The following is a 13469-nucleotide window of genomic DNA, read 5'->3' on the forward strand; positions in this document are numbered from 1 at the left end:
GGAGATTTTTTTAAAGGCTGTTGCCCTTTCTATGTGGAGGGAAGCTCACCTTCCACATGAAGTGAAGCGACCACAGAGGTACCCTCTGCCTCACAGGAATATGTTCCCGTGTCGGCACCGGAAACACGGTTAATGTACAAGCGCGCAACAGTCCAGTCCTGCTCCACTACCACCCTTCGGCCATCAGGCTGCAAAAGCTGCCCATCTTTCCTCCACTGAGCTTTGACTGGCCTGGAGAACTGGCAGATGAACTCAGCCGGTTGGTTTTCAACCACCCAAAGGTCCTCCATATCGTTCACCACCTCAACCGAGGGATCTGTGGTCAGGGTGAGGGGTTTTGTGGGGAGTTGAAGGGAGGTGATATTGTCAGGACTTAGCCATAAATGATATGACTGGGGCATGCCAAATGATGTAAGAGCTTTGTAATCCCCCAAAACAAGTTCTTATGTTATTATATTTTATAAGATTTTTTTGGTTTTGCTTTTGTTCCACTAATGCACTTAAGTAAATATGCTCTATATACAGATGGGGATTAAGAAGTCCAACAGTGCTTGCAGCAGAGAAGAAAGAAAGGGGGTCACAAATGGACAGAGTGCCAATGCTGAACTCATGGGAGTTGCAGGAGAGTTAGAGGTTTTAGTGTTAGGGGCAGTGAAAGGACAGGGTATGTGAATGAGAGCATCTAGCCAGTCTGGATGGGTGGAGCAGCACTTTTTTTGCTCTGTTCTCACCTGAAGTTCAAAATGTAATTCAAACATACCACATTAAGAAGTAATTTGCTGGATCTAAACAGCAAACAGATATCGCTCACTGTTTAGAAGTTCATAGAGTTTGGGCTGCACCGCTAACTTTATAATAATCACGATTGCCTGTTTTCTGTCTTACTACAGAAAACAGTAAGACAGAAAACAACTCTTAACAACTGGAATCCCCCCTGGATTCCAGTTGTTTAGTTTTGCATACCAATCAGATTATTACTCTAAAAACTTTTCATCCACTGTTTGACAACAAAATTGGTAAAGAGATTCCTTCAAAGGAAGACATAACATAACATTAATTAGCAACTAAATAAAGATATCAGTTCAACAAGTAAATTACAATCACCTTTGTGAATAATATTGACTTCTCATGAGAGGATAGCTAGAAGAAAATAATTCCAATACACAGTTCTTACACCACTTAAAGTTCTTAAAGGGTAATTCAAATTTGATGAAGATGAAATTGGCAGCTCAAAGTTTTACAAAAACTGGAGATCAAAAATTGGCCATAAAATTCTGATCATGTCTGGATGAAATATGTTTGACTCAATCAAATCGATTTTGCATTTTTTAATTAATACAAATGTGTGGCACTGGTGGGTGATTAATGGAAATAATGTAGTTGTATTCTGAAAAATCATATTCACAATCGTGATTATCAGTTTGCAATTTCAGCAGCCCAAAATACATCACTTATCCAAAACAAAATACAAATGTAAAGCAAACGTTTATTTGCAATATGGTTTTTCAGGACCTATCAAATTGCTGTGGAAGTACTCTGAACAGTATTTTTTACTCCTCTGGTGTGGTGCTGCACCCAGTTCTATGCTTTGGTAATATCAAACCATACAGCATGAAACTCTAAACTGTATTATTAATAGAATGTAAAACAATCTGGCTCATGCATGATTAGCAAAATTCACTAGTAATTTACAAATATTTATTCAAATGTTTTGAATAAATATTTCCAATTGTTTTTTCTAAAAGACTGACACCAAGTTAAAATGTGAAGTCCTAAAAGTGCCGCAATGCAGAAATTTTAAATAAATATTTAAATGTCAAAATTTAAATTAAAGAAAAAAATATACATATACATATGAAAGTATAAATATTTTATATTTTTGTGTCCAAAAATTGTTCGACACATACATTAAATAATTAAATGTTAAACAACTTATCGAATGTAACCTCAATATTGATTTATATAAGTCTTAGTCTACTATGTCTGGAGTTGTTTAATAGATAAATAAAGGCATCTACAATAGCTTAAATGTCAAAAATGTATTAATGCATGAGATAAATGCTACATTTATTAAACACACTAGAAAGTCATATTTTAAAACTATGTTCAATATTCACCATATAGCAAGCTTCATTTTGGAAATAAGAAATCCATGGATTCTGAGGGTGGTGCGTAAAGTGCTTCAAAACTTGTACAAACCAGGGTTGGGATTTACAACAATAAGTAGCACGATAAACTTTGTGCTAGAGCACTAGCTGCTCTCCCTGCTCAGTGTCAGCTGTATATCTTTCAGAGTGTGACTGTCAAAAACATTGATAGAAAATTACTTATATAGTCTTTCTCTACTGCCTGGTACAAAAAAAAAACAAGGGATGGTATCAGTTCTTGGTCCTCCAATTAGGGACCACTGATTTAAACTGTTATCATTGCTAATCACATAGACACCAACATCCAGTAGTTTTAGCCCCGCCCACTGACAAAAATGCTGCATTGCAGCATACAACAATGGAATAACTAAACAAATGCTAAAATAGTAAATTTTAGTCACACAAAATAATATTTCGGAAATTATCCATTTGATTCCAGTTCTAAATGTTGAATGACACATTTAAATAATTGGTTCTTGATTTGGCACTTTTAGAACTCCATACATAATGCAAGTCAGAAATATTCTTGTTTAAAATTCTGCATGACTGAGATCGTTAAACAGAATACCTTTGACTAAGAGCTTGGCTGATGAGGTTAAGTTGCCTGTTTTGAAGGTGACAGTGCCTGAGTCATCTGTAGCCAGGTTCTTAAAGGTGAGTGTGTGGATAAAGCCCTGTTCCACCCCTATATCAATACAGGGGCTGTTCTCCAGCAAGTTGCCATCCAGCCACCACTGCACCTTACCAGATGCCCTACCAGAAAGCTGGCAGGAGAACGTTGCCCATTCCCCAACAAAGACGTCAGTGGTCTTAAGACCAGTAACAATGAAGACTTCTTTCACTGTTGAGTGAAAAATACACACACATGCATACACTAAGTTTTAAACAAATTCATTATCAAGCATTGCATCAGTTTGACTGACAAAACAAAACAATTCAGCAGACAGACAGTAAACAATCAAGACAGACGTAATGTAGAAGGGACAACATGGAGGCTACCTTGCACTGCCAAAGAAGCTGTAGTGAGCTGCTCTCCTGCATCACAGGTGTAGTAACCACTGTCTTCAGGTTCCAGGCTATGAATATAGAGCTCTTGAATGTGCCCCTCCTGCTTCATTTCATACTTCTTACCAGGTTGGAGGACAATACCTCCTTTCCTCCACTCAACACGGACACCTGGCTTAGACACCTCACACTGTAGGGTGATATCATCACCCTCTATGGCATTCTGGCTCTTGAGCTCTTTCTTGAAGAACACTGGGGCACCTAGCGGGTTAGTTGAGTATAACGTCAATCGGAGAAGTTGACAGAAACTTGCACAAAGATTAAAAATGCTAGGGTGGGTATGTTGTTCACTCCAGTTTACAGTTTAGACAGGAAACATTCTTGTTTTACCTTGCACTGTTAAAGTAACTTCACACTGTGCATCTCCAGTATCACAGATGTATATTCCTGAATCCTCTGGGACCAGGTTGTAAATTCGGAGCTGATGCAATGCACCGTTCTTCTTCAGGTCATACTTTATACCAGCTTGGATTGGCACATTGTTCCTCATCCATGTGAGAGAGGCATTGGAGTCAGAGATGGAGCAACTGAATGTGACGGTTTCTCCCTCTACTGCTGCAGTGTTATGAGGTTTCTCTAATATTACCACTGTAAATATAGGAAACATAAAGTTCATTTGCAGTGATATGTCTTTTTTTTTTTTTTTGAGTTCTTGTTCTAACTTTGACTTGCATAGCATTAGCTTTAAGTTATGTATTTTCTGTGCTTTGCTGACATTACTTTTTATAAAATGAATAATTATTGTGAGTGGTAATCCTAATGATAATGAAAAGCACTAAAATGAAAAAAAAAATCTGTTTAATTGTTGATGAAGATGTTTCTGGGCAATAAAACGCTAGAGATAAAATGTCATCTGTTTTACCTTTGGGTTTCTCCTCGACCAGAAGACAAGCCACACTCTTCTCCTCACCAACGACAAAGGCAACATCACCTGACTCATCTGTGGTTACCATCTTCAGAGCCAGTCGGTGAACTCTGCCATGAACGCTCATTTGATTCAGATCGTTATTTTGAAGGAGGTTGTCTCCGAGCCACCATTCCCCATGAGTGACGCCTACATGTGACAGCTCAACCTCAAAGACGGCGTCCTGACCGGTGGTCACGGTAACATCATGGAGCTCACGAACAATGCGAACATGCTCTGAGAGTGAATGTGAAGTGAAAAGTGAGGTCAAACGGATTTTTCACAGAGCATCACTTTTAGTTTTTAAGATATAAAACTGACACCATGTTAAATCATTTTAAAACTGTGCATTCTTCAATCCATCTAAATGTTAGTTTAGCACTAAGTACACAAGGTCCCCGTTTTACATTGAAATAACCTGAAAGGACCCTCCTGTACATACTAACTCTGTAAAATGGCAAATAATGAGGTGAAGTTGTTTCACAGACTGTGAAAACTCTGTTTTTTTTTCTATGAGAGGTGCAGAAGCAGTTACCTTTAATAGTCAGCCTAGCGGTACTTTTCTTGTCTCCTGTATCACATGTGTATTCACCACTGTCCTCCTTGACCAGCTTGTGTATCACCAGGCTGTGAGTGGTAGCTCTCTGTTGAATGGTGTACTTCTCTCCCTGAGAGAGGACAGTTGAGCCCTTCCACCAGGTCACCTTACAGCCAGGGCTTGATGTCTCGCAGGACAGTGTTGTCTCTCCTCCCTCTCTGGCCTCTTGGCTTTCCAGCTCCTTTTTAAAGGATACTGGTGGCACTGCCAGAAAGACCAGTTAAAGAAGATGAGTATTATAATAAGGCTTTTTAAGTTTTAGAAGGTGAATATGGCCTCCATGTTACACACCACGAATACATATTATACTATATGTATAATATGTATAATATGACTGTACCAAAAAGCAACAAACAACATGCATAACATAGAAGATGACATAACATAACAACACACTAAGACAGAACATGAAAAGAGGTCTCAGAAAACAAAACTTGGTTGTTTTAGAAGGGAACCATAAACTGGTGAACCTGGTCTTTGAATAAAAATAAAAAGAAGCTAAAATATAAAGACATAGTCCAAATGCTTTATTTATCATGAGAGTACATTTCATACAAAATGGAAATGTAGACATTCAACATAATTTTAACAGGTGTTAGTTCAAGAATGTTCTGATGAACACAGGATCATCACACTGTTAACATATGAGCCTGTATTTAGCCCAGGCTGTTGATCCAGTTCAAAATCAACTGTGGTTCTGAAATTGACCACTTTACATTTCATGGGACACGACTGGTTATCAGAAATGAAAAATCCCTCCTTTTGGAGGTTGGTGAATGGAGCATATGTTAGCACTAACAGCTTGTGACAACACCACTCGTCAGTGCTGAAGCTGTTGACAGGAGACTAAAATTATGTGAAAAAAGGAAGTTTCTCAATTTTTCCATTTTGAAGAGTTCAATTATCTCAGTTGTGCAACAATGTGGTTTAGAAAATTCTGGCAAATCTTTAGACATCTGACAAGGTGAGGTAAGGTTTTGGTCACTCAGCAAGAGGCCACAGTTAGAGACTTTTCTTAATAATGCTATCCTCACTAAACAAGCTGGATGCTAAAAACAGTTTAAAATGTCCACTGCATAATCATTTTGTCTTTATTTTGAGAAAAAAAAAGAAAGAAATCCCACTGAACTGGCGAGCTGTGAAACACTAACTGCTCCCTCTCACACACTTTTCCAGCTATGCAAGTGGGTCAATAACTGCGGAGATACTAGGAGAATCCATGCGAAAGAGTGAAAATTTCAGGAATATGAAAAAGAAGGAGATATTAAAGAAAAAGAAATGGCTATCAGGTTGAAGAGCTCTTGAAGTAATTCATCAACAATATCTCCCACAATGATAAAGATGGAGAACACTGGAGAAAGGTCCAAATGATAATGATGAAGGAAATGGCTAAAAAATATTTCTGCCTTTCTTACCCCTGACTGTGAGAGAAGCAGTGGAGGTGTGGTTTCCTACAGTGAAAGTGACTGTTCCAGAGTCAGAGGCTGTGACACCTCTAAGTGTGAGGCTGTGCACCCGGCCCTCAGACCTTATCAGATTCATCTCGTTATTTTGCAGAGGGACATCCTGGAGTTTCCACTGTATCTGTGGAGCCTCCTCATGAGAAAGCTGACACTCAAAGTGGACATCTTCCCCCTCGTGAACAACGCAGCTCTCCAAGAACTTCAAAATCAGAACCTCAGCGGCTGCAGAGACATTGCAGCAGCACACAGATATTGAAAAGTTGAAACTGCAGATTGCAATTAAACTTTAAAGATTTCAGCTTAGCTGTTATTGAAATCATCAAGTGAAGAAAAACAGCACTCTGGTGTGTTAATGCTTAGGAAGGATGGGGCACCACAAAAAGTGGTAAGTGTTCCTGTTCAATGTCAAATTGTGTGAAGAGCTGGAGGAGTTGTTAGGAAATGTGCAAGAATAAAACCTAATTTGAAAAAAGGTCTCAAAAGATAACCTTTTTTTAGAGAGGAAATTCCAAACAAGACAACATGATAGGGGATGTAAAAGGTGGTTGTCAGGGTGATGCATGAAAAGAAATCCTACCATTAACATTAAGGGTTGCTGAAGTCTTCTGGAAGCCTGTATCACAGGAGTATTCTCCTGCGTCGCTTAGCTGCAGTTTATAGATAACAAGCTGGACCACAGTCCCTTCCTGCTTCAGTTGGTATTTGCTACTGGCTGTCAGCACCTTGTCACCACACCTCCAGACCACACTGGCTCCCACTTTGGTGATCTCACAGCAAAAGCTAACGGACTCCCCTTCCTGTCTTTCCAGGTTTTGTAGCTTAGTTTTGAAAAGGACAGGTTTGGCTGTGGGAAATTGAAGAAATTATGATCATTAAGAAGAAATAAGAGCACAAGTACAATTTTTATTTCATCACTCCTGAAAGTCACTATCAATGCATTGTGAAAGTATTCAACCATACATCTTTCCCATTTTGTCAACTTAGAACCACAAACTTTTGCGTATTTTAGTGCTCTATCCCATAACCAGTCTGATCCCTGGTCTATCAAATAACAGGATGTAAATACTTTTTCAAGGATCTAAAGAAAAGTAAAGTAAAGTAAAAAGTAAGCACCACAGACAATGCGTTACAAAAGTTCGGATCTTGAGCTTAGATCCTGATTGACTCAATCTTTCAGAGACAAAGGAAGAGCCCACTCAAGCTATTTGGATACAAACAGTAGGTTGTAAACATACCCTTCACAGATAGCTTTGCGGTACTTTGATGTTCACCAGTGTCACACGTGTAACTTCCAGAGTCCTCTGGTTCTACATCATGGATTATTAGCAAAGCCAGATTCTCTGTTTGTCTAATTTCATATTTTCCACAAGGGCAAAGGCCAAGTTCTCCTTTCCTCCACTCCACAGAAACACCTAACTTGGAAAGCTCACACCGTAATGTGGCACTCTGGCCCTCTTCCACAGTCTGACTTTCCAACTCGCGTGTGAAAAACACCGGGGAGGCTGAAGAACAATAAGAACGATAGGTGGTTATTTGAAAAGTAAAAAAAAGAAATAAAGTAAATTGGTGGAAGTAGAAATGAATACGGATGTGACAGGACAGACTTGATGGGTAGTAAACAAGATGGTCTTCACCGTACCATTCACTACAAGAGATGCAGAGCTTAATATGTCTTCTGAGCAGCACGAATAGGTTCCTGTGTCTTGAGGAGTCAAATCAAAGATCTGTAGCTCGTAAAGTAATCCAGTTTGCTTCAACTGGTACTTTTCTCCACGACTCAAGACTTCAGGTCCTTTCTTCCACTGTACAGGGACTCCAGGTTTAGAAAGCTCACAGTGCAGAGTGATGCTTGCTCCCTCCTCTGATACACAGCTTTCCAGATCTTTAATGCATACGACTTGAACTGAGGAATCAATGATTTACATCAAGTATTGAGTTTGATGTTTTGAAAACATGAGACATATGCTAACAAACCAGTCTTTTTCATTAGACGTCTTACAAAGATCACATCTTAAGAAAACAACAGTTTTCAAATACAGACATGTACAAACAATAAACCTTTGTCCATCAAGCAGACTTGACCTTCATGGGCTATGCAAAAGACCCCACAGACAATCCGCATAAACAACTAAGTAGAAAACACAATGATGAAAAAGCACTCCACCCACCCATAACTTCATCTCTTTAGGGTCGACATGAGAACGGCAGTACCCGTTTAGACCACTAAGTGTCAGTACTACACATTCTATGTTATTTCAGATGTATGCATTCAAATGAAAGCAACGAAAGTGTGTTTTTAACATGTCAAAGGAAGCAAAATCATGCTTTAGGAGAAGAGTATTAGATACAAAAAAGAAAGTGATGGGGAGTGGGATAACGTAGTATATGTACCACTTTTTACATTTTCAAGCAAGTGTTTCAATGTTGAAGAAAACAAGTGAGGGGTTCAAGCAGATCAATCAAGATCTAGCAAAAACAAATGGTATTAAGAAAAGCAGTTCTCCAGGGCTCTGACTTCACTCATAGCTAAGTGGTTAGGTTATCCAGCAGGGGGGCATCGTCTCAGATAATGCTGCCAACAACGAAACATCTTTCCACCCTTGTTATTAAAATGTTACTATTCATTAACATAGAAAGTAATCCTAAATTAGTTCTTCTGGGTGTTCTTGTGTATACTGCTCTATCTTCTCAAAACCCCAGTCGATCGTGGTAGATGGCCGCAGGTACTGAGGCAGATTCTGCTGGAGGTTTAATGGGGAGTTTTCCTCTCCATTGTCACTACATGCATGCGCAGTATGAGGTATTCTTGAAAAGTCAACAACACACTATCATCATATCCTCATCCAGGAGGAGTGAATGCTCATAAAGTTTCATCAATTTTGTGCTGCATTACAACACAGAAAGCTTTAAGGCCTACATACAAAAGGCTATCTGTAGCAGAAGACTGACACAGCACATCACTATGAACACACCTTTCACACCGTGAAACATGACATAGACAGAGGCCAGCTGACACGCAGCTCTAATTGTAACAAAACACAGAACTGTAAAGCAGTGACTCAGTATGTCCCTGCCATCCCGGCATACAAGACATCCCCATATCGCTCAAAAACAAACTGACATAAACGTGGCAGCAAAGTTTGATGTGGAAACACGAGTCAGGAGCTACCTTGTGCCTGGATTTTGGTCTCTTCACTCTGAGCAGCTTGTTTAACAGTCTTCTCGCCTAGGACTAAACACAACATTAACCTCACAATCTTACAGAGATGAGTTTACTGACCCAAATAAAACACCAGCATGGAGCTAAGAGAGCAGACACAGCCAACAACGATGCACAGTTTAATGTTACTAGCTTACAACTCTGCCCTAAACACAAATGTTCTTTTGTTTAATGCAGACTGTAGAGTGTGCAAAATCTCTGGGAAAAGGGAAAGCTAATAAATATATGTTAAAATATCATAGGCTCCTCTTTCGACCCTATTTCAACCAAATTCAAATCATTGCGAAAAGCAGACAGTATTGCCAGCATGCCATGCAGCACTAAAAATTGGATATAGAATTGAAACAAAACAGAAAAATACTGATGAAATACAAACACTAAAGAAGAAAACAACACCTTCTCTCTGACTGAGACTAAATTGAGCAACAATTATATGTTTTCCAGCTTTGGATAAATGTTAAACATCTTGTTTACACCAAAAATATTTTTCAACTAAGACTCTCACAGTATCCAACAGAACAAGCTAGTAATATTACCTTCATGTTCCGTATCAAATTCTCTTGAGCTTCTCTGATTTTCCTCTTTCAGTAGTTGCTGTTTAGGGGCTTCACCAGTTGTCGGCAGGATCACAGCTACAATAATTGGGCACAATTGTAATTTTATATAAAAAATACACAAGCTGCATGAAGCACTCAAGTCTGGTCATCAGAGACACACAGCCGATAGATGCAAATACTATTTCATATCAACAGTCAGCCTCCATGCAAGAAACAAAACAACCTTGAGAGTACAGAAGCCTGTGGATGTACGAGCTGAAAAGATTAAATAAATACACGCTAGGTATTTGAAAGTGAGCAATTTAAAAAGCGTACGTAGCCTGGAAATGAGACACAATGTGAAACAGCCAAGTTACAAAGCAACATGTTTTAATTTGAACATGTAGAACATTTCTCAAGACAACAAAAGTGAAAATCTTGAGAATGTTACCTTGTACAGTTTCATTTATCTCCTGCTTCTTCTGCTCAATGTTTTTAACTTCACCCACCTTGACTGCAATGCAAGTGCAACAAAAATAATCACACTATAAGTTCCTTAAACTCTTGCTTTCCACCAAACAACACTTTACTAAAACAAAATAACAGAATGATACAACAGAAACAGCCCTATTCTGAGGTACAATTTAAAGGAAGACTCAACAATAAGGCGCAATTATCCGACTGAACAAAACATACAGCTCAGAATCACCCAACCATATTTTCTTACCTACCTTCAGTTTTTTGTTTGGTCTCCTGAGTTTTGGGTTCTGGTTCAGCAGCAGAAGGAGGCGGAGACAGCTTCACAGCTGAGAGAAAATAATGCAAAGTCAGTGTGTCATAACATATCAGATTATTCATATGAGTTCATGAACTAAACAAAAGAATAGATGGAAACATTCAGAAATGAAAGGCAAACAAAACAACTGAGCACCAGTTGTACCAGCTTGATTGCACAGAATACTAAAAAAGAAAAGACAAGTGACAAGTTTGGAAACATACCAATAGCAAATAACAGAAGCAAGAAAAATACTTTGTTAATTTGTGGAATTAACTCAAGAATTGTAATGCCACAAGTGTTGCACAATGTTTTAGTCGAAAAAAGATCATACAAAAATGTCACAATGGTGAGTTTACCACAATAAAACACATTATGTGACAAAAAAACTCAAGAATTTGACATGTCAGTCACACACAAGAGGAACATAAGGCAAGCAGACAAAATTAAACAACACAACCAAACACAAGAGCAACTTAAATAAAAAAAAACTCTACAGAGCAGATTCTAAACATTGACACTACAAATTTCATACAAAGAATACACTATCAATGAAACTTCAGTTTTGCACATGGCAAAGAAATACATTTGCTTTGTTAGGTTTCAAATAAATCCTCTTCCTACCCTTGATCTTGAGGTTGGCTGAGGTCTTCTGGTCTCCACACAAACAGCTGTAATCTCCACTGTCTTCTGGCACCACTTTGTTAATAATGAGTTCATTCACAGAGGCCTTCTGCTTCATCTGGTACTTCTCTCCAGACTTCAGAACCTGTGCTCCCTTCTTCCACTCCACAGAGACTCCAGGTTTGGAGAGTTCACAACGCAAAGTAACACTGGCTCCCTCTTCAGCCTCTTGGCTCTCCAACTTCTGTTTGAAGGTCACTGGTTGGGCTGCATGGTTATTAGTTGGTATTTTGTCAATGACATACCACAACAAATAGAACATAAACATAATAGCATACAGTACAACTCAGCTGAAGACCCAGGCCTAACATTGACAGTTAACACACTTTGATGACAGACGAGGACTCCAACAAACCACCTTAAACACATACATAAAAGAAAAAGACACTCAAAATAACTAGTTGTAATGAAATTTATAATTCTAAATAAAAATCCTCATCCTAACCTTGATCTTGAGGTTGACTGTGGTCTTCAGCAAATTTTACATAAACAAGCACAATTCAAAACAAAGCTGAACAACCATCTGAGAATTTGCACACTTTGATGACAGACAAGATCTACAACATATAACCTTAAATACATTCATGAAAATAAATCAATCGAAAAAAATAATAACAGTTGAAATCAACTGACAATAAATCCTCTGCCTACCCTTGATTTTTAGGTTGGCTGTGGTCTTCTGGTCTCCACACACACAGCTGTAATCTCCACTGTCTTCTGGCACCACTTTGTTAATAATGAGTTCATTCACAGAGGCCTTCTGCTTCATCTGGTACTTCTCTCCAGACTTCAGAACCTGTGCTCCCTTCTTCCACTCCACAGGGACTCCAGGTTTGGAGAGCTCACAATGCAAAGTAACACTGGCTCCCTCTTCAGCCTCCTGGCTCTCCAACTTCTGTTTGAAGATCGCTGGTGCTGCTGCATGGTTATTAGTTGTTACACAATCAATGGTACGCCACAGCAAATTTTACATACACAAGCACAATTCAAAACAAAGCTGAACAACCATGCCTAAGTCTGACAGTTTGCACATTTTGATGACAGACAAGATCTACAACACACAACCTTAAATACATACATGGAAATAAATCAATCAAACAAATAATAACAGTTGAAATCAACTGACAATAAATCCTCCTCCTACCCTTGATTTTGAGGTTGGCTGAGGTCTTCTGGTCTCCACACACACAGCTGTAGTCACCACTGTCTTCTGGCAATAGTTTGCTAATAACAAGTTCATTCACATAGGCCTTCTGCATCATCTGGTACTTCTCTCCAGACTTCAGCACCTGTGCTCCCTTCTTCCACTCCACAGGGACTCCAGGTTTGGAGAGCTCACAACGCAAAGTAACACTGGCTCCTTCCTCAGCCTCTTGGCTCTCCAGCTTCTGTTTGAAGGTCACTGGTTGGGCTGTGTAGTCATTAGTTATTACACAATCAATGGTATGTCACAGCAAATTTCACATAAACAAGCACAAATCACAATAAAGCTGAACAAGCAGGGCTTACACTGACAGTTTGCACATATTGATGGCAGACAGGAACTCCAACAAACAGCCTTAAATACATACATGAAAGAAATACACATTCAAAAAAAACTTGTTGCAATAAACTAACTATAAATCCTCCTCCTACCCTTGATCTTGAGGTTGGCTGTGGTCTTCTGGTCTCCACAGACACAGCTGTAATCTCCACTGTCTTCTGGCACCACCTTGCTTATAATGAGTTCATTCACAGAGGCCTTCTGCTTCATCTGGTACTTCTCTCCAGACTTCAGGACCTGTGTTCCCTTCTTCCATTGGACAGAGACTCCCGGTTTGGAAAGTTCACACTGTAAAGTAACACTGGCTCCTTCCTCAGCCTCCTGCTTCTCCAACTTCTGTTTGAAGATCGCTGGTTGGGCTGCATGGTCATTAGTTGTAATATTGTCAATGGTATTCTTGCTACAACAAATAGTACACGAACAAGCACAGAGTGCACTCACACTGAACAAATAGGTCTAACACGGACTGTTTGACACATTAATCACAGACAAGATCTACAACAAAAACCACAAACACACAAAAACCCGTTGAAA

The 13469-nt window shown here is 39.1% G+C and overlaps 1 protein-coding gene across 7 annotated transcripts in view; it reads right to left on the reverse strand.

The window, feature by feature from the left end:
• Nucleotides 1–13469, reverse strand: part of obscnb (obscurin, cytoskeletal calmodulin and titin-interacting RhoGEF b) — a 56351-nt gene that overhangs the window by 16276 nt on the left and 26606 nt on the right. For 2 of the 7 annotated variants that reach the window (XM_088014552.1, XM_088014551.1), the window contains exons 33-46: nt 13028–13294; nt 12537–12803; nt 12044–12310; nt 11333–11599; nt 10665–10739; nt 10385–10447; nt 9934–10029; nt 9347–9409; nt 4652–4918; nt 4075–4353; nt 3543–3800; nt 3147–3413; nt 2716–2988; nt 50–316 (exon numbers count right to left, since the gene is read on the reverse strand). In XM_088014552.1, the coding sequence (XP_087870678.1) occupies nt 50–316; nt 2716–2988; nt 3147–3413; nt 3543–3800; nt 4075–4353; nt 4652–4918; nt 9347–9409; nt 9934–10029; nt 10385–10447; nt 10665–10739; nt 11333–11599; nt 12044–12310; nt 12537–12803; nt 13028–13294 (2976 nt within the window). Of the gene's footprint in view, nt 1–49; nt 317–2715; nt 2989–3146; nt 3414–3542; nt 3801–4074; nt 4354–4651; nt 4919–6129; nt 6400–6754; nt 7022–7412; nt 7680–7816; nt 8081–9343; nt 9410–9933; nt 10030–10384; nt 10448–10664; nt 10740–11332; nt 11600–12043; nt 12311–12536; nt 12804–13027; nt 13295–13469 lie in introns of all 7 variants that reach the window. The other 5 variants (XM_088014557.1, XM_088014554.1, XM_088014553.1 and 2 more) reach the window with 5 other exon arrangements.

This window comes from Poecilia mexicana, unplaced genomic scaffold (assembly GCF_051168715.1).
Source record: "Poecilia mexicana isolate PSO_F unplaced genomic scaffold, ASM5116871v1 scaffold_17, whole genome shotgun sequence".
Classification (NCBI taxonomy): domain Eukaryota; kingdom Metazoa; phylum Chordata; class Actinopteri; order Cyprinodontiformes; family Poeciliidae; genus Poecilia; species Poecilia mexicana.